Source organism: Stegastes partitus, unplaced genomic scaffold (assembly GCF_000690725.1).
Source record: "Stegastes partitus isolate 25-593 unplaced genomic scaffold, Stegastes_partitus-1.0.2 Scaffold559, whole genome shotgun sequence".
In the NCBI taxonomy this organism is placed as follows: Eukaryota; Metazoa; Chordata; class Actinopteri; family Pomacentridae; genus Stegastes; species Stegastes partitus.
The window spans coordinates 208,739-230,373 of record NW_007578290.1 but is presented as its reverse complement, the minus strand read 5'-3'; the positions used below and the strand labels follow the sequence as shown (position 1 = coordinate 230,373).

General features: G+C 46.1%; 1 protein-coding gene across 1 annotated transcript; it reads left to right on the top strand.

Moving 5' to 3' along the window:
• Window positions 1–803: 803 nt before the first annotated feature.
• Window positions 804–20,040, top strand: LOC103362165 (potassium voltage-gated channel subfamily B member 2-like). The gene is made up of 2 exons (XM_008288454.1): window positions 804–1,388; window positions 18,022–20,040. The coding sequence occupies exons 1-2, from the start codon at window positions 804–806 to the stop codon at window positions 20,038–20,040; spliced, it is 2,604 nt and encodes an 867-aa protein (XP_008286676.1).
• Window positions 20,041–21,635: the final 1,595 nt, after the last annotated feature.

Below are 21,635 nucleotides of genomic sequence, written 5' to 3'. Positions count from 1 at the left end.
CTTGTGTTGTGAAATGACACCATATAGAGAGGACTGATTTGATTCACTGGGAATGGCTAGTAACAAGGGGGCCATAAGGGAGCCAGCAGTATGTGGAGAAGGGGGCAGCAGGGATCATGAAGCCTGATCCGCTGCTCCTCTCCTCGTCCCCATATTGTCAGCTGTGGTTTTCAGGAGTCAGGTAACTCCATGACAGCCGACTCTCACTGTCAGAACTGCCTAGTGTTACACCAGACACTGTTCAGGGACATTCAGCAGTAATGGGCAGTACTGGGCCCACTGACTGGTCCCACTTCATTACTGTACTTTGTACTGTCTGATCTTGACAGAGCAGAGACCGACATGTCGACATGAACTAAGCTGTGCCTGCTACACTACATGTATACAAGCAGCTGTACACATCGCATGTTGCATCAGAAACACAAAGTCTTGCTTGATGTCAGAATGTCCTTGAGCAGGATTTCGTACCAGATACGACTTCCTGCCTGCACAGTGTACGAATGTGGACCATAACTAAGGTGACCAGGAGACTCCAGCAGTGGTGGAGAATCTGATCACATCACCACTCTGGTCAGTTTTGTAAAACATGTGATGTCTTGTTTCTCCAGCCATGGACCTGACCAGGAGCCCAGTCGTCTGAACACAGCCAGGTGAGCTCGGTGGGCTTGGTCAACCTTCCCGTGACCAACCGGCACCATCATCTCATTGAACCTGAGAAGCTGCAGACGTTCACAGACACCACAGCGGACCTCTGTTCGACGTGACCACCCCCTTCATAAGAAGGCAGCGTAGGCAGAGCAGCCATGACAGACAGAGTGAGCTACAGCACACCCAAAGCCAACCCCCGGCCTGCAGCAGCTCCTGTCCTGCCCCCTGAGCCCATCGACATCATCCGCATTAAAGCCCGTTCCCGGAGGGTCAGACTTAATGTCGGAGGCCTCACACACGAAGTCCTGTGGAGGACACTCGACCGACTGCCCCGGACCCGTCTGGGACGGCTAAGGGACTGCAACACCCATGAATCGCTGCTGGAGATCTGCGATGACTACAGCCTCACTGAGAATGAGTACTTCTTCGACAGGCATCCGGTCGCCTTCTCCTCCATCCTCAACTTCTACAGAACAGGAAAGCTGCACATGATGGAGGAGATGTGCGCACTGTCCTTCGGCCAGGAGCTGGACTACTGGGGCATTGACGAAATCTACCTGGAGTCCTGCTGCCAGGCGCGGTACCACCAGAAGAAGGAGCAGATGAACGAGGAGCTGAGGAGGGAGGCTGAGACGCTGAGAGAGAAGGAGGGAGAGGAGGAGGACCAGGGCTGCTGTCCCGACAAGAGGCAGAAGCTCTGGGATCTGCTGGAGAAGCCCAGCTCCTCTGTAGCTGCAAAGGTAACACCAGCCAGACACGCCCTGCACACACACCAGGGAAGTTACACTCCATTTATAACAGAATTTAATTAATTGGTATTTAAATTTGCAAGCAGTTTCTATGGTGTCCAGGAGGTCTGCTGAGCCTAACCCTGCTCAGGCTGGGTGGAGAGCATCTTCTAGGTCATAGTATTTACACTCGGGCTCATTGAGATGAGCTGTTTGTGCAGCGACAGTTTTATGTCAACAGCTGTGTCACGTTTCCATGTCTCTGAAGGAGTTCAGCCAGTCTGATGTTGTCACAGTGATGCCATCTGGGTTCCCTCAACATGGGTTTAAATGGATAGCCTAACATGAGGCGTGGCATCTGAAAGCTGGTGGTATTTACCAGGGAGGCTCTGATGAGTGGACGCTGTTGTGCAACACGATAAACAAAGTTTTTGTAGCTTGATCAAACATCAGAGATACCCTCCAGATTCTGCCATTCTGCTCCAAAAGTGTGTGTTCTTTATTCTGATATGAGATCAAGATGACATGGAACAAAACCAAAGCTCCTCAGCTTGGCTCAGATCAGTGTCCATCAGATTGTTGCACATGACTCTAGTGTACAACCTAAAGCCCTAAATGCCACCAAGACATGGCTAGCAGGCTATACTGTTGTTTTTAATGAGTCTCTCATATGTTAAAGAGGCGTCTTCCACATCCTGAGGTCAGAGGAACAACATTTCATGTTGTCACAAATGCTTCATCCTTTAACTACTGATTTGGATGTTTTCAAACCATTTTGCTTCCAAAACCTGTATTCAGGCAACATGTGTCTGATACAGAAAACAGAGCGGCAGCAGCAGTTTGGGCCACGTCCAGCTGCACGTCAAGGCTCCAACACCACACACAGGTGTTCATGTCCCACAAACAGATGTTTTATTAATAGTCCCTATCAGTCCAAGAACTGACTCCGGTGTGTCCGTCCTGCACGTCGTAGGCCATCAGAGATCAGAGCCCTGTTCCTCCTTCACCTGTGAAGCACTGAGGTGCCAGGAAGAGAAGGAGGAGGAGGATTACTGCTGTGTTGGCCTGTCCTGTGCTTCCCACAGGTAGAGATGTTGTGACTGGATTATGTTCAAACTGTAAACCCTATTCTTATTTATTTATTTTAAATGCACCTAAAAAACACCCCCAGATCCAGGCACTAAGTGCTCTGCATCTGTGAGGTCAGAACAATCAGCGTGTGTCTATGGATGAGGCCACCAGGGTGACGTCTGAAAAACACTAGAAGTATTACACATTATTCTCTCTTTCTTATCAAAACCTTAAATTGAGAGTAAATTGCAGCCTTATAGCAACGAGTCAGTGACAACTAACAACCCTGATACCACAGAAATGACTGCCTCTGGTTCAGTAACACTAGTACTAAGAAGCTGTGCTCTCAGCAGCCTGCAGACGATGATGATGGCAGCATTTTAACAGGTGCAGTCTAGTCCTGGTGTGAGGACCTCCAGGGTGGGAGGGATGAAGGGTACATCTACCCAAACAGCAAAACGAACAAACAGAGCAAAGCAACATGTTTCACTTCCTCTCACAGGATTTATTCAGTCACATAGTTTGAGCTGAATGTGTGAAGGTCTGCTTCCAACAGATTGCACTGATGGTGAATGGACTTTAAACTTACTTTACATCCCAGGCAGTGACACAACACGTGGTGGCTTCATCAGAACCATCTTGCCCTGTAGACCTGTGGGTCTGTGGATTATCCAGAGTTGTTCAATAATTTGGGGACTCAACGATGACCGACAACAAAGCCAATAAACTTTCTGTTCCTTGTACCTACAGCAGTGAAACGTTCCTGTTGTGTAAATGTAAAGCTGGCTGCCTTCTTGGCTTTTAGGTGGAGCAGCGTCCCATGTTCTAACCTTGACCTGAACATAAACACGCAGCTGGATTTGGCTGAAATGTGCATTTTCTAATTTATTTCTCTTCAGAGGTTGGACCACTGAGTTAGCAGATACTGTCAGAACAAGACTCAGAGAGTTTTAATATGAGAGAGTCCAGTGTGCTGCTGTAATCTCTGTCACACACAGTCTCTCTCCATCTGATCTTCACCACAACATATTGATAAAGCAGTCTGGTGACAGAGGAAACCTCTTCAACAAGCCCCAGTTTCAAACCTTTTAAAAGGAAGGAACAATGTTTTCTGTTACATCATTTAGTTCAGAATTGCAGTGACATCTGTTTATTTTTTTTTTGTGGGAGATTAATAAAGTGTTTTAGTGAGGGTAGAGACTGACAGGTTTTCACTGATGCTGCAGTCCAGAGGTGGTTTATGAGTTCTTTATCTGATGACATCACTTGTTTTCTGTAGAAATAAGTCTGGATTTCCAGAGATGAGGTCCGTGACTGTGTGTGACTGTGGTGTGTACTGCTCAGTGCACGCTGTCTGTTCTCTCTCTTTTCTCTGAGCTTTGTGAAGGACACACTGCAGCTCAGACTCATCTGACGGTTTGTTTACGACGGCCAGCTTACTGTGCTCGTTTCATTGTCTGCAGCAGGCTGACTGCAGATAGACAGAGCATTAGTCCATTACCAACAGGCCACACTTGTCTGTTAAACACACTAAATGCTTGTCACTGTGGAAGGAATTCAGTCAGAGCACAACTTTGTGAGAGGAGAATAGAGGAAGCTTTAAAAACACACTGAAAGATGGCACATACGCATTCTGAGCTGAGGAAACCTGCTCAGTCTCCAGAGAATCACATTCCCAGCGGATGATTGTGCAGCACATGGTGTACATGCACCGACAACATCCAGAATCAGGGCAGGAAGTAGACCGAGCCTTCTGTAAATCAAGTGAAACTAATGTGTGCAGATGTGAATCCAAATGTGACATAAAGGAGCCGTTTTCTACTGATTTATCAATGACTGCATCATTTAACTGTCAGGAAACAGGCATGACTGCAAAGGGACATGGATGCAAAGCAGGTGGTGAAGGAAGCCAACAAACCTGTGGGCTGATGTTGTGAATGGATTCCCTCTGCCGAGGCAACTGCACTGCCAGCAGCTGTGATTTGAACCAGACTTGGTTATCAGTTCAGCTCAGGTTTGGGCTTTATCTGCCTCAGTCAGTACAAGCAAACCCAACCTGGAAGACTGAAATCTGAGAGAAGCTGATGTGGCTGACTGATGTGACTGACTGTTTAAAGCACGTGGTTTCACACTGTGTGGGGAGAAGCTGTGCTGCTCACCAGAGTTCTCCAGGAACGTGAGCAGCACTGAGGACTCAGGAGGCTGGAGGCTGGAGGGATCCAGCAGCACAGCATGCATCACTTCTACCAAACCACCAGCGGGCATGTTGTTCCTTACACAGAACAGGTTTCTGTTGATCTTTTGGCACTAATTTGAAAAATGACCTTCCATGTCATTGATTTCACTGATTGGACAGAATCCATGTATAAAACGCACACATGAAGTTCAGGAATACAGAATAAGCAGTGTAGTAGCTCCACGGGTTTGTGGCGTGTGGTTTCGTGTTGGTACACATGTGCCTGATGGCTGACAGAGTTGAAGAAGCTGCAGTGTGTGAGTGGAACAGGTAGAGTCATGTGATTCGTCTGCATTGGTGCTCAGGCAGCTGAACCACAGTAAAGTCTGCTCTCCATCCTCTGGAATGCATCAGGACGACATGTCGCTGGGACTTTAGTCAGCGTCTCAGATAAAGAATCACCTGTTTTCAACACCAGTGACTTCTGACACTGGTTTAGCTGTGATCCATTAATCATGGAGCAGGAGAACCAGGGTCAGGGCTTCTAAGGTCTCCTCTGTGCTCTCAGAGATCAGTGTTGAATCAGTTCGTCTTCATTCCAGTTGTTACTGTGATTATGAGCTTTCTCTGAGGGTGTTTGCAGCAATACAACAAGCGCCTAAACGATGACATGAGCTCAGTGTTGCCAGAGGAACCCAAAGCCTCCACAGTCACACAGCCGGACTCTTGGTTCTGAGCAGAGCGGAGGCAGCTCGTGGCTCTGGAGACACCTGAGTGTCTGAACAGCTGTGACCCATGTTGACAATTGCAACAGCCTGAGAATTCGTACATTTGTGGCTCAGATAAAAACACACTATCCAACAACATAGCCAAGCATAGCACCAGATGCAGGGTCCGACTCAGAGTCTCTTATACAACGTGATACATATAACTGGACTTTTCTCAACTACACATACATGACATAAATCAGGTCCATGTGCAGATAGCTATACGTTCCAAAAACACAAGTGTGCTGGACTTCAGAAGGTCCATGTGACTGTAGGAACTGTAGTGTCAGCAGGAGGGAAGCTGCTTAGGCCGCCGTGCACCGACACCAGCCTGAGCAGCGCTGATGGAGCTCAGCTCTGAGCCAATGGGAGCGCCTCCTCCAACAGGTGGGTGCCACCGCTGATTAGAGGAGAAGCACAGCCTGGTGGAGCGAACACACAGCAGGCCAGATGGACAACCGGTCAGCAGAGTTTGCTTTTATTTGGCAGTATGGATGTCAAATGTTCAAATAATAGAGATTAGTTTCATACACGGAACATCATCGTGTAATCTTCTTATTTTTGGCTCAGATTATATTTTTGACGTGCTCCCTTTGTAGTCTCACACACACACACACACACACACACACACACACACACAGGATGTTTTGCTTTCTTTTCAAAAATGTCGAACACTTCAGGCTGAAAGTTTCGTTTTCTTCACAATTTTATAGACAAATTAAAAAAAAACTACATTTTCTTTTCCTGGTCACAGTTTCTTGCAGTATGAAACTGAATCTGAAGTAATTTAGGTGAAACAAACACAGTTATATTAGCTGCATGCACACACACACACACACACACACACACACGCAGAGTATGACTTAGGAGAATGGCTTAATCTCCTTTGCAGCTTTTACCAGGACTGCTACTGCTGCAAATAGCCTGAATGTTGGCAGGTTGGATAGACTGTCCTGTCCACCGTCTGACCTGCAGGAGAGGAGCTGGGGGGAGGGGGGAGGCTGAAGAGTAGCTGCTGTGACAGGGACTGTAGGTGGAATTTCATGAGATGCATTATTCAATGACAATATCATTTTCTAACAAATATAAGGAACCGTTCCAGACTGTTGGGTTAGGGTTAGGGTTAACCCTCACAGACTGCACCTGCTCACAGTGGGTCCGTCTGGGGGGACACAGACTCCAGGAATGATGCGTCTGACAGACACAAGTCTTTATTTGTTGTTTCTGAACATGTAGCTGCAGAGGAGAAAAACAATCAATGCACTACAGAAGCTCTATGAGTGGATCAGAGCAGCAAAGTGCAGAAGCAACAGGCTGTCCATTAGATGTTGGAAAGCCACTTCCTGCTTCACCCTTGACTCTAGGCTCGTGGTTTAGGATGCACAATGGATGATTATCACAAACATATCCAGTGAGTTTGTTAAGCAGTTTATATAATACAGTTAAATGAAGGCATTAGTGTGGCTGACTGGCTGCTGCGTCACACGGTCGTGATGCTCAGCAGGTTGCTCTCTGTAGTTCTGGAGACTCAGTTTCTCAAAGAAATGTTGAGAGCTGGACCTGAACACAGAACTGAGAGCTCACACAAAGAACAAACAGCTTACTGACTGTAAGATGTGCAGTGAGGAATAGTTCTCAGGTGGTTCCTCAGATGAGGGATGGTCAGCGTGAGGGAGGGCAGGGCTCGGTGTGACACAACGGAGGGATGTGGACTGCTCCAGAAAGAAGGCTGGCTGCTGTGTGGATGTAGACTGCAGCAGGGAACGAAGTCAGAGGAGCTGCTGAAGAGCCAACGTACCTGAAACAAGGACAGGAATCGGCTGAAACGTAGTGAGCAATCAACAAGATACTGCAGGTGGTTCAGAGAATCAGATGAGGAGAAGCAGCACATGTAGACAAACAGACACACCCAGACAGGACGAGACAACCTGAGGCCAGCAGGAGACACATGGAACATCTGCTGCTGGTGTGTTGTTGCTCCGTCCTCCAGAGACCAGGCAGAGTGCTGAAAGGGCAGAAACATGTTAATATGAACGACATCTCAGAAGAATCAGAATCTCTTCACTGTACAAGAAAGCACAAGAAAGTTAGAGTTAGCAGCTCTGGTGGGCAGAACATCAGGAAGATGTTCACAAGACATGGTGTAAATATGTGTGTATGTGTGTGTGTGTGTGTGTGTGGGGGGGTGTATTTACACGAGTAAAGGGATGACGAATAGAAAAAACAGAAGATAGAATAAAAAATAAAAAACATAGTGAACATATTGATGTAATGACTGCAGTGGGGTGTGAACAGAGACGCTGAGGGATGATCTCTGGCCTTCAGGGCAACAGCAGCTCATGGGTACAAACTGTTTCTTCGTCTGTTTGCAGCACTTTTAATGGCATCTCTTCGTCGGTGCACTAACTAGTGATCTTTTCAACGCTTGCATGACTTTTAAAATTCATCGTGAAGTTCAGGACAGCTAAAAAGTCCGAGTCCTGGTTGTGTGCTGCTGTGTGAGCGGGTCCGGCAGCAGGAGGGCGCTGAGCGGTTCCTCAGGCCTCTGGTTGTCTGGCCCTGTGCCTCAAGATGGGAGCAGAGGAGGGATGTGCATTCACTAATGTACTGAAGCATCCCACTTTTAAATGCTTTAATTCAGACGAGGATTTATCACAGGAACCCGGCTGATCCAAAGTGGTTTGCTTTCTGCAGCAAAATCCTCTCAGCTGTAATTCTTTTGTTGGCAAATGTCTGGACATCAGACTGTTGAGTGGGCATCAGTGTAATGGAGCTTACAGGCTGCCAGACGGTCTTCTGACTTGTTTGTTTGCTGCTTCATTTGTTTCCAGTAATATTTCTTTGAGCTAGTTAATGCTAATATCCTTACTGGACCCTGGAGGGCGCTGCTGAGTTTAACTGAGCTTTCATCATAAAACCCTAACCCTTTTAAGGTCGTCATCTAATGTCAGCTACAGATGTTGTAGAAGGTTCTGCAGAGGCACAGAATTGCATCAGAAGCAAAGTAACATGGCACCAAGACACAAAACGCTCAAAAAAACCATTTCTCACCATCTAGTACGGCTTCGGGCGAGACGCTGAGCCTGAAGTTGGCTCTGATGGCACCTTGCATGGTGGATGAATGTGTGTGAAGCACTCTGAGCAGCATTGAGGTAGACAGCAGCTGGATAAGTGCAGTCCATTCACTTTGGGAATGGTTTCCTGCACAAACAGAAGAAGCTGCTGTAACTGGAAGTCTTGTCAGAACAGAACACGTGAGTCCGTTTAGCAGCTGCTACGCTAAGCTAGCAGCGAGCTGCCGTGTCCTCCTCCTAGAGGGAGCAGAGGAGGAACAAGTACTCGGATCCTTCACTGAAACGAAAGCAGCACAAATACCGTGTTTCAATAGAAGTCCTTGTTCAGGACTGTACTAGGACAAAAGTAAAAAGAGTGAATTCTAAAATAGATTTAAATCCCCCAAATAAAAGTAATTAATGTGCAGAACAGTCCATTTTGTAATGATGCGTATTCATTATTGGACTGTAAGTATTGATCTGTCACTGTAATGTTGAGGCTGGTAGAGGATGCGCTCACCTGCACTACTGCATGATAATTATATGTATATATATATATATATATATATATATATATATACAATAAGAACTGTATACTGCACATTAACGACAGTAACAAGGATTTCTGTGTGAGTTGTGTCAGTAGTATAATAATCTGTAATGAAGGGGAGAACTCAGTGGTGCCTCAGTTTGGCCAAACTGTTGCTGTTGGAACAAGAATCATCTTTAATCATCAGAGTCCACTGAGCGGTGGAGCTAAAATGTAGGTAATAAAGTCAAACAAAACAATATCATTGAGCTGAAGTATTGTAGCTAGCACCTCCGTGTCCGCACTCTACGCCCTCCATGTCTCACTCTGGTAAAACTTGTCCAGCCTGAAGCTGTATGTGTGACGGTGTTCTCTGTAGCCTGCAGTCACATGATGAACCTTCATCGGGTTTCACAATCAGTGCAGAAAAGAGTAGTGAAATAAAATGTCTGTTTTTGTTGAGTCACTGAGGAAACTTGCCAGAAATATAAGGTGTTGTTTTATTGGACTTTATTTTGTTTTTCAAGCCATTCTCCACGGAGACCCGAACAGAAACGGGTCAGAAACACGGTTCGTTCACTCAAACAAACAAAAACAAGCTTTCAAGTCTATACTTTGGTTTGTGAATGAATTGCTCTTCTTATTAGTGTTGTTTTTGTGGCCTTTAGCCTTATTGGACAGGGGAGAGGGAGATGGGTAGGGTGGGGAGGAGAGTGCTGGATTCAAACCCACGACCAGCGCCGGGGATTATAGCCCCGGTTTAAGCTGCTGAGCCACCTGGAATGTGAACCCCTGAATGAATTGATCTTATTTGCAGATTTGTCTGGAGCTGGAAGTGGTGCTGCTGGCTGGGGAGGGGTCTTTGGAACAGTGTTGTAGTTATAGTTTTGGTAAAATAAAATACCACTTTCTCCTTTGTAAACCTTTACGTGTGCTGTCATCAAGCAGCCTGCTGCCACCTAAAGGATATATCATGACTAAAGGACTGAGGTCTCAGCAGGCCCTGGAAAACACCTGCCCTAACCCTAACCCTGCCGACCTAAAAAATCAGTCAGACACCTGCAGCTGATTCTGCTTGACTCCTGGCTGAGACCAGGATCATGGATCGTTCACTCCAGGTCTGAGGTCTTTCCACTGGCTCCCTGTGTCAGAGGATCCATTTAAAGTACTGCTGCTGGTCCACAAAGCTGTGAGTGGTTTGGGGCCAGAATACAACAGTGACCTCCTGACACAGTACGAACCATCCGGACCGCTCGGGTCGTCTGGGGCAGGTCTGCTCTCTGCTCCCAGAATCAGAACCAGAACCTCCCGGAAAACTGCAGGTCAGCTGAAACTCTCAGTTCTTTTAAATCGAGGTGGAAGACTCACCTGTTCCCAACTGCCTGTGACTAAATGTTTTAACTCTAACTCTGTAGCTTTATGCTTGGATCTTAATACTTTCTGATATTTAAACTTTTAAATTTTTCAGTTTTTCTTAGATGTTCTAATGATCTGTGGTATTGATTTTAAATGGTGTCTGTTGATGTGCTTCTTTCTGATGGTTTAACGTCTTTGTAAAGCTGAGGTTCTACCAAAGGGATCAATAAAGTTCTATCTATCTATCTAAAGCGCTTTGAATTGCCTTGTTGCTGAAATGTGCTATATACATAAACTTGGCTGTGATGGACTGGCTACCTGTCCAGGTGTCCCCTCTCCAGCCCCCTGTGACCCTACAGTGGATGAAACTGTACATAAATAACAGATGGATGGATGCAAAACAGTTAGATGTGTCTTTGGAGTAAAACACGATTGGTGGTGGTTCAGTTCGTTCAGCGTCCATCCTGTCAGAGGCTGTAATTCTGAATAACCCTCGATGGCTCGGTGGTTAGCACCGTNTCTGTCTCTAAGTGTAGCCCTGTGATAGACTGGTTACCTGTCCAGGTGAAACTGCCTTCACCCTGAGTCAGCTGGGATAGACTCGCCCCCCATGACCCTGGTGAGGATGAAGGTGTAGAGATGATGGATGAATGGAGTGGTGGGCCGTGCATGTTCCTCCTCGGCCTTCAGCGGCGTCTAATTTTCACTTTAAAATGGGTTGGGCCTCTTTGCAGAACCATCCACAGCCTTCACAGAGTCCAGTGGTCTCAGCAAAGTGCTGTAGCTGAAACTAAAGCTTCTCATGTTGATCTTCTCTGAACATCACAGTCATTCTGAGTTGTTTTCTGAGAGAGAGACTCTAGGCCTACGCTGTGTTCATTATTGGTCACTTGGCCAGATAAACCAAGCTACTGCCACACACCACAAACCACCACCACATTCAGAACCACCATCAGTGTTTGCTGGGTCACTGTTCCATCTTCATTTTTTCAGTTGTGTTCAGGAGAATTGGTGCCAACTGACATGCTAATGAAGGTCCGACAATTTGAGAGATGCAAGCAAGAGACAAGAGGAAAAAGGACGTCCAAACCAGATGAAGTGTTGGAGCAGACTCTATGAACACATCTGGCCTGTTAGCAGATGCTCACAGACTTACATATGGATGTATTCAGAATTAGAATCAGAATCAGAACGTCTTTATGGTCATTGTATGAGAACAATGAAATTGAACGTGCCATCCTTAAGTGCACAGTACGTAAATATTAATTGTAAAATAACATCAATAAAATAACATAAAAACAAAAACAAAGCAAACAGAACATGGGCCTGCTGGGCCTGCTGGGCCTTCTTCACACTGGTCGCCGTGTTTGTGCTCCAGGTCAGCTCATCCTTAATGTGCACACCCACAAACCAGCGTCAGAAACCCTCTGATGTGTCTGTTGTGTTGTCATATCAGAATTTCCTGAAACCATCATGGCTTCTACTGTTCAGTGATGCATGCCGTGCAGCCCGGTGGAAACAGAAGCTACAGAGGCATCGGTTAGCGCTGCTTTAACATGTTAGCAGTGTCACACAACAGCTGTTTACGTCCTGGTTCCTGTTTCTGTCGGCGGCCAGTCTGGTGGCCATAAATTTCAATTCAGTCTCAGTTGTATTTGTGCAGCGCAGTTCACAACATATGCCGCCTGTCGGTGCTAACACAGTGAGGTACAGACCTCACAGGTCTAATCAGAGAACCCAAGTTAGCATGAGTTAGCATTCCAAAATGTTCTCATCAGCATGTTATAATAAGGGCAGCTGAGGGAATGCTAACAGTTCTGCTGGTATTAATAATTCATTGAACCACAGTATTACATGTAGACCATTTAATGTTGTAACTGTCATGCATCATGAGAGGACCAGAGTCCATCTCTGTGTGTTTGTCTTCTCTCAGGTTCAGGGAAGTGCGAGGACAGCTTGGCCACTCCTCTCCCCTACAGCGCCTTCAGCAGCTCATCGATATATGGCCGAGGATACGGAGCCGGTTATGCCAAACTCAACCGCAAACAAGGTACGCCCTCAAGCACTGGACAGTTGCTGTTATTGCATACACGCATCGGATCGTATTCTGAATGGCTGTAGGTGGATAGCTGTTTCACTGCATGCTGCTAGCTGTTGTCTGTGGTGGTAGCTCTGGCATGTCTGTGTGTCCACATATCGTACGCCTTTATTCATTCATTCACTCATTCATCAGCCGTTTGTTCCCCGACTGAATCCTCTCCAGTGAACGGGGTCAGCAGTCGACTTTTTCAGATGCTCACATAGTATCACAAACAGTGTTAAAGTCTTTGGGGGTAAAGCAGACACAGCGAGCAGGGCTCCAGACTGACCTTCTCACTCGTCACACTGATGTGACCAACACTGTCCGTCAGGCGCACCCCCCACCTGGTCACAGGTGCTTATCGACAGACCCCTCATTCACTGATGTTCCTGAACGCCTCACATCGCAGGCTGCAGCAGATACTACATTTTACTGATGTTCCTGAACGCCTCACATCACAGACTGCGGTCGATGGTGCTCTGTGGCTGTAGTTTGCTCAGACAGCTGCATGACCAAAAACAGAAACATGCTGAGGTTAATTGGTGATTCTAAATTGTCCGAAAGTGTGCTTGGTTGTCTGTCTCTAAGTGTAGCCCTGTGATAGACTGGTTACCTGTCCAGGTGTAGAGATGATGGGTGGATGGATAACCTTGTCTTTCTGTTTGATGTTTCTGCTCCACTTCTTCTCTGCTTTAATCTTTATTCTTAAATACTGAGTCAGGTTTCAGCTTTTTTCATGTGGTGGCCATTTTTATGTGAGGATCCTGAACCCAGTCATCCAACACACTCCAGAGTCCAACTGATGCTTCCTCTCTGCACTTTGCTTCTTGAGTTTAGTGCAGCTTTCACATAAAGATAAAAAAAACAAAGTTATCACACTGTGAGGGAAACAGCAGCGATATCAGCATGTTTGAAAAGCATGAGGACATCCCTGAGCTCCCAGAGACCATAAAAATAAATACTGTGGTTCGTCCTGTCAGCGTTCAGGTTCTTTCATCACAAAGGGAACAAGAAGAACAGGTTTTGTCGTGTTCATGTCATGTTTAGCAGGTTTTACTGAGGCTGCTGTCCACCGTCACCACCATGTTTAAAGCCTCCCATGTGTCATCACACATTCATGTAGACGTTCAGAGAACAGTCTCCGTACAAACTGTTGGGTTCGTTTTAACGCCTGTTTCTACGGTCGACAGCAGAGTCCATACGTACAAAAAGTTAGAAAAAAACATTAAAATTGGGACCTATGAATCTTCAGATGGGTGTCTGCTAATGACGACTAGTCGATGCCTTTAAAGCTCCAGAGGACTGGTTCCAGCCTCGACTGCTGTATCTGCTCTCTGAAACACAAACCCACCTCTCAGGAAAACTACCATCACCTCTCCAACCACCTCAGTCTTCTCTGATCGTCTCTGTAAAACATAAAATGTAAATGTAATTGTTGAATAAATATTTCACGTTAGTATCATCCAGCCTTCATCATGATCATAGGCAGCCACAACCACCTGCAGGAGATCCGTTTGGTGCTCTGCTGTCATCATATCTCCAGAAAGTATTACTTTTCTTTTCCTGAAAGAGGTGGCAAAGGATGTAGAACATCAAGATTAATGAGTGAATATCAGCAGAGAGGAAACAGCTGGACTATGTCCACCTCTGCAGAACCAGCAGCCGTCCAACGGATCCTGTGCTTGTTGTTCCAGAAACAACTCCAGGTTCTGACCAGGCTCGGCTCACTCCATCCACTTCCTCTTTGCATTTCTCTGACTCCTGTGTGGCTGTGTCAGACACCTCTCTCTGGAGGCATTACTCACATAATTAACTGCTTCAGTAATTTGCAGGCGTTTTTGTTTGGAAGATAACTGACAGTCTCCAGAAGAACAGTGTCAGCAGCTCGTCCACAGCTAAACGTACACTGAGCTAACTATAATGAAAACTCTAACAGCCCAGTGACTGAAGAGCGGCTCCACTGGGATGAATGCTTCTGAACCGAGTCAGTTACACAAATGTGTTACTGAGTGGCTGAATTTCAAATGTGGAGTCTCAATTAATTCTTCCTTCACTGCACAGCTTCTAAAGCAGCTTGTGTGTTCCTGGTACTGCTTAAAATCTGCCCTGGGTGCCAAGGTCACAGCATTTGGCAGCCATTAAGCCACTAAGACGCTGCAGGGTGGCCACACTTTGATACGCCTTCCCTCTGCATCCCTTTGCTCTGTCTATCTATCTATCTGTCTATCTGTCTATCTATCCTGTATTTAGTGCAGCTCTGCGTTTCTTTCACGTTTATCAAGTCCTTAAATTAACAAAACATTTATTATTGAAGAACTGATGCTCATTGAGACTAGTTAACTCGTTAAGGATTAAACTTCTGAGTATCGCTCTCCAATCAGTGGTGTTCCATCAGTCATTTCACTTGATTACAGAGTTTATTGTTGTGTGTGTGTGTGTGTGTGTGTGTGTGTGTATTATAACATAACAGCCATGCTCTGACTCTTTCTGTACCTGCTGTCTGTCACCTCTGAACCAGCAGCTCTCTGCTGCCTGGCCTCCACTAAACCAGGAGGTGTGTCTTCAACACGCCGCCGCCGACTTTCAGAGTGTCGGCTCGTGTATCTGCTCGCTGCGGTTCCTCCCATGCAGAGATGCGGTCACTCCCAGGTGTAATCACTCCATAAAAATATATATAGATGCAGATTTGTTTAAACTTTGATTTAAACCTTTTCTCGGGTGTCCAGCTATTGCTTAATTCCAACTGCTTGATTCTTCCTGTTGGGGGCGGAAAGTCTGAGTAACCACTTCTAACCTCTCTCTATCCGCTCTATACATAGTAACACAATCCTATTACAATTATCCTGAAATGTCCTACAGCCACAGCGAGAAGACGCAGACCATCATCACCATGCTTCAGCTACTTACAGCCTGTGCGTTGGACTTTCCCATTAGAGTCTTCTGAACAGAGGCTGTTGAATGTCTTCATGGAGGTCGGCCTGCTGTGCTTTTGATTAGCCAGGAGAAGGAGTGAATATCAAATATAGTTTCAAGGGTTCAATATGCAGGGAAAAAAAACCAAAAAAACAAACTCAGTCTGTACACATTTTGCTCAGCAATTTGTAGAATATATGTTCTTTAACTCCCGCTATCCCTGAGCAGTCTGTAAACGAGCATCTAGACCGTTAATGGTGACTCAGAGTCGGGAGGCGACCACACACCTCTGATGCTGTTAGAATTTGGGAACCAAAATGATTTCCACTGTTAGTTTTCATCCTGGATTTCTTAAACCTGAATGCTTCCCCTAGTTCCCTGCAGGATGTAACTGACAGCAGAGCCACAGCACATGGAACCAGTGCCCTTACTGGGGCACTTTAACTGGGGGGACAACACACAACAAGGGGCTGTGGGCCGGAACTGGACAGTAGCCTTCGAACACGGGGCACACACTCAGCCAGGTGAGCACGGAGGCATCTCAAAGCCTGACCTCCATGACCCTCTACAGGACCCAGTGGAACATGGAAGCATCTCAAAGCCTGACCTCCATGACCCTCTGCAGGACCCCGTGGGTGTAGCTGATGGATGGATGGGTTTTGTGTCACTCCACTCGCAGTGGACGACACCTGGAAACAGGGTTCGACTTTAAAATCTTACACAAGTCCAGTCCACTTGCTACAGCTAATCGATAAACTCTCGACTGCTTTTAGAGCTTCAGCTGACCAGAAGACGGTCTTTTACATTAATATACACAGTAGATCAGGACCTTCAGCTTCCCCAGTGTGTTCCCCTCCCTGCAGTCCTACAGTTCCTCAAACCTTTGGTCAACCGCCACCATGTGGCGACTGCTGGGATTACAACAGGACATTTATTGTGGGTTTTTTTGTACAAATTTTGTTAGAAGTCCTGATGACATGTCAGTGGTCTAAGCAGTGCTGCCACATGGCAGTAGGCGGAGTTACAAGAGAAGCATTATTTCATGTTTTTACCTCAGGAAACGTGTTTTGAGCTTGTTTGGCCTTCGTACAGGTGACATTTCAGTTATTGCTCAACATGTGGCAGTCTTCTTATTTTCAGCCGGTGGGTGTTGAGATCTGCACACAATGACTTCTAATGACCTCTTCATCCTGTGGTGGTGGTTTTTCCCTGACACCTTCCTCTGTCTTATACGTTCTGGGCGTTCTTTACAACCGTTCTGAGTTTACTGTTTTAGGAAGCAAATATTTTAAACGTTCAGCCTGCTTGAATCTTCAGCTTGAGCGATGACATCATGTGACTGATAGCAATCATATGCATTGTCCTCAGAAAATGCACTTTCTGGGTAATATTGCTTCATATTTTAGCTTTCTCACAGCGACAATGCCAATCATGTTCAGGTGATTTATGCTGCCTTTTGGTGTTAATATCCCTGGTTGATTTCTTTTCTTTTTACTTTTTTAAATTGAGTTTACTATGTAATTTGGAAAACATACCAAAAGAAATGATGGTTTATCAAAAAGTACAAATATTAAAAAAACAACAACAACTGGTGGACAGTTTTCCAGATGCAGTTGTAAGAAGTTGGAAAAGGTTCAAAGAGACGTTCTGGTGTCTGTAGATTCAGTGGCTACTGAAGAAATTCATTTAAGTCACGTCCAGTTGGTGTAAACATTTTTCTGGCATTTAGAATTGTTTCCCCACATACCATGTTAGGGCAGTCACGCATGTTGCCTGGAGGTTCTATCTCGCTGCTGTGGCTCTTAAACACGTCACATTACAGCTACACAAGAACACAAATAGTTTTTCTCAATGATAACATGACCTTGATTGATCTGTATTTTTAACTGATAGGTTAAACGTCTCCATACTGTCCTCATTCTTAGATGTACGGTTTCTTCCTTAATGCCTGCAGTAGGACAAACAGGAGTTGTCAAATGCTGTTTTTTAATTGATCGCTATGTTATTTAGTGGTTGGTGCATTTGTGGCATTTCAGAATTCATGTCACAAAAAGATTCGATTAGTGAGCAAACAAGTGCTGTGAAGTGTAGCTGCTGGGTGCTCTGTGTTTCTGCCTTAACTCCAAGAAAGTCTGGGAAGATTTACAACCTATGAAAGATGATGATCCTGTGGTGGTCAGCAGAAGTGGACTGACTGTTTTTCATGATTTATTTGGGGTATTTTTGTATTTTGCAACTTTGTGGGTAAACTTTTTCTCTTCAAATACACAGCGGGATCTCTTCTATTGGCTTATTAACAATTAACTTATAATGAGGAACTAATTACCATGAGCATTGCATTAGCATTGCATGCAAAGTACTGCTGAGGCTGATAAGAATGACATTAGTTTTGGAACTGAAAACCCTCAAACACGTGTGAAGAGATTGGTTTTCAAAGCCAGATGTAGTAATTGCATTAATTGGGACTACAGTCATTCAATGAATCCTGAGGCATCTGGACTCTGGGGAACATCTGAGCCACAGCTGAAAGATATTCACATCCCCAGAGTCATGCAGTTGGTTGGCTATAAGAGACAACAACTGTCAACCACAGATGATGGCAAGTTCTACGTCTTTCAGCTTGTCTATGTGTAGATACAGACGTATGTAAGAAGCTAAAGAGAAGTCACGCTAACACAGTGATCTGTCTCTGTCTTGCAGATCCTGGCGATGATCTCGATCATCTTCATCATCATTTCCACTATCTCATTGTCCCTCAACACCTTGCCAGAGCTGCAGGTTGTAGATGAATTCGGCCAGTTCAATGACAATCCCAGCCTGGCCCATGTGGAAGCCGTCTGCATTGCCTGGTTCACCATGGAGTACATGCTGCGCCTGCTCTCCGCCCCCAACAAGTGGAACTTCATCAAAGCACCGCTGAACATCATCGATCTGCTGGCTATACTGCCTTATTATGTGACACTCTGCCTGACTGAATCGAACAAAAATGTGATGCAGTTTCAGAACGTACGGCGTGTGGTCCAGATCTTCCGTATTATGAGGATCCTGAGGATCCTGAAACTGGCCAGGCACTCGACAGGACTCCAATCTTTGGGCTTCACTTTGCGAAGGAGCTACAATGAGTTGGGTCTGCTGATCCTCTTCTTAGCCATGGGCATTATGATCTTCTCTAGCTTGGTGTTCTTTGCTGAGAAGGATGAAGACGCGACCAAATTCACCAGTATCCCAGCTTCCTTCTGGTGGGCTACTATTACCATGACAACTGTTGGTTATGGAGACATTTACCCACAAACCTTGCTGGGCAAGATTGTAGGAGGGCTCTGCTGCATAGCAGGTGTGTTGGTCATTGCCCTTCCCATCCCAATCATTGTCAATAATTTCTCAGAGTTCTACCGAGAGCAAAAGCGGCAAGAGAAGGCAATCAAGAGGAGGGAAGCTCTCGAAAGAGCCAAACGGAGTGGAAGTATTATTTCTATTAACCTAAAGGATGCTTTTGCCCGTAGTATGGAACTCACAGATGTGTTGGTGGACAAAAGAGAGGACAGTAAATGTCCTGTGGACAATCACCTGTCACCCAGTCGCTGGAGCTACCACAAGCACTACTCTAATGTGGAGGTGGACAGCCCAGACAGATCCCAGAATTATCAAGGAGGGCTTCGGCTGGGCTCCCCTGAACAAGCCAAACCCTCGTCTATCAAAACCACCCCTCAGCATCTGAGTGCAAAGCGACTTGAAGATGCTTACAACAAAACAGCAGCCATCCAAGAGCAGCGAGAAAAAATTGTGGAGGAACAGATGGAGATGAATGCATTGGCATCCACCCAAGCCCAGCAAACTTCACCTAAAGTCAGCAGTGCCAGGAAACTGTCCAGTGTGGCTGATGATTTTGCAGTGGAAAGAGGAGAAAGAAGCTCCCTGCTCCCCAGTGTTGAAGTAGGTCAAACTGGGGCTAGGCAGCAGCGTATACCCCCGCCCTTGGATCTAAGTCAGATTAGTTCTTTGGAATTGAACAAGGGCTCTGACAGCATCCAGCCAATGACCATCATCAAAGAGGGTTTGTATGAGTTCATGTCTAGCCCCAGAGAAAGTGCAGCTGAAGATACTGAGTTGGTGTCACAAAATGTGGAAAGCTTCGGGACGATCTGTGACAGCATCTGCAGCTCCTTGCAAGACAACAGCAGTTCACAAAAGACAAGAGCCCTCAAGGTTGACTTCATTGGATCCCAGGATGACATTCTCATGGCGGTGATGACACCTGTGGCAACACCAGCCTCCGCTGGCTCAGCCAAGTTTGCTCAAATACTTTCCGATGACATGGTTTCCAGGTTTTCTTCTTCATCTAGTCCTGCAATACAGGAAGCTAAGTCTCCGCTGGCAATCCTGCAATCTCCGTCCCTGGCCCAGCAATCTGTCAATCCCAGCAACTCCCAGGGGGGAGGTGAGGGCTCAGCAGCCAGGAGCTTAGAAGGTGAAGGGCAGCTCACAGGCTTAAGCCACCAGGGGAGGAATCACATGGAGAAGTCTGCTGTTGCCTCAGGCAGTGATGCTAGCCCACTGTCATCTAAAGGTAGTCAGCTCAACTGCACCCAGGAGCTCGTAACCATGGAAGGAGCTGACGACAGGGGAGCAGGGGAGGGAGCAGAACAGAGTGGAGACAAACGAGAAAACCACATTGTTCTGGATGGAAGCCTGACGCCGCCCTGCGAAACAAGCATGTAGGCTGAGGAGTGAAGACAGGCTCACAGACAGGGACAACAAAGGCTGGGTTGGGCTGAGGAAAGACTGGTGGGACGGGCCCCAGGAAGAACCTGAAAAAACAAGGTACCTGGTGTGGGCTTTGCACCTAGAGAGCAGCACTTGTCATATCCCATGAGACTTTGGACTCTCATCTCTTTTTTGACAAGTCCTGCTGTCCAGAGTGTTGTCACATAACATTTTACTGGAGGAGAGTCGAAGCACCGGCCCACTCGTCTCGGCACCGCGTGACTTTGAACTGACAGTTTGGTGTGTTGGACTTCTTTACTCATTCTTTGAAGATGAAGCTGATGTGCTGCAGAGCAAAGCAGTGATAACTGACTCATCTCCTAAAGCTCAGATATGAGCAGAAACGAAGCCTTGTCTGAATGATAATATCTATGACCATCCTGAAGAGTTTTACGTACATCTCAGCAGGAGTAATGTACAGTGTGCTACTGCTTGCTATTTGGACCTATTTGTTGTAATGGACTACTTACACCCAGCAGACAGGTGGAAGCAAATAATATTTTTTATATTTGACTGAGCAACCTTTGAAAATTGATCTTTTACCAGACACAAAAAACAAGAATCAGCTATTCTTCTGTATTCAGGATCTTGCTCATGCGTCCTCTAAGTCCAGGTACTGCATTCTTGTAATGTAGAAACACAAGCACATGACACGAGACAAAGAGGCTCATGTTGACCCTTAACCAGTGATGCTGTGAGTCCAGGAGGACCTATGTAACTGCTCAGTCCAGAACAGGGATCTTTGTCTCAGTGCTTCAGCAACATATGCTCTGATTCATGTACGTTTCTGTTTTTTGATTGTTTGCTTTTTGTTTTGTTTTTAATTTCTGTCCCTCATTTTTCTATAATACCTGAATGAAAGCAGGTCTTGGAGGTGAAAGGAAACAGAACAGAGATGTGACTGCTGTAGGATTTATCACTAGGCCTCTTTTCACACAATTCTAGAAGAAAATACAAAAAAGAAAGCATTTAGTTAACAACACTGTGTACTGATAATTAGACAGAAGAACTGAGTGTATATCAACACGTCAAGACAGAACGGACACCAGGACTGCAAAAAAGTTCTGGTACTGTTCACCGCTGGGTCATCTCCCACTGCCTTGTCCCAGCTCAGTGGCTTCTCCTGCAGCGCTATGCCGTCCTGAATGTGTTGTCCTGAGGCAGGGCTCTGATTTTCTTTTCTGATCCTTTATTTAGAAGATAACTGCCCATGTGTTGAACGCTGTGTTCAGGCAGCCCTCTAAAGTCATGAAGATCATCAGTGTGAACGCAGCACCAGAGACGATGACGAGCACCCGAGCACACCATCTGGTTTGGTCTCTGTGAGACTCGTGTCTTTGTAAACGGTCATTCCAGTTTGTTCTAACTTTAGTCTTGTTTGGTAGTTTTGACTATTTTTTAAAAGTAATTATATCACAGGCTGCAGGGTGGCGCAGTTGGTAGCCGGTTCGCGTCCCGGTGGGGGCACCGGAATCTTTCTGCGTGGAGTCTCCATGTTCTCCCCATGCAGCGTGGGTTCTCTCCGGGTTCTCCGGCTTCCTCCCACACAG

Bases quoted from the DNA above. Each gene is read 5' to 3' on its own strand.
- LOC103362165 (XM_008288454.1), top strand. From the start codon at position 804: ATGACAGACAGAGTGAGCTACAGCACACCCAAAGCCAACCCCCGGCCT. The intron at 1,389-18,021 runs GTAACACCAGCC...TCTGTCTTGCAG, and splicing joins GCTCCTCTGTAGCTGCAAAG to ATCCTGGCGATGATCTCGAT.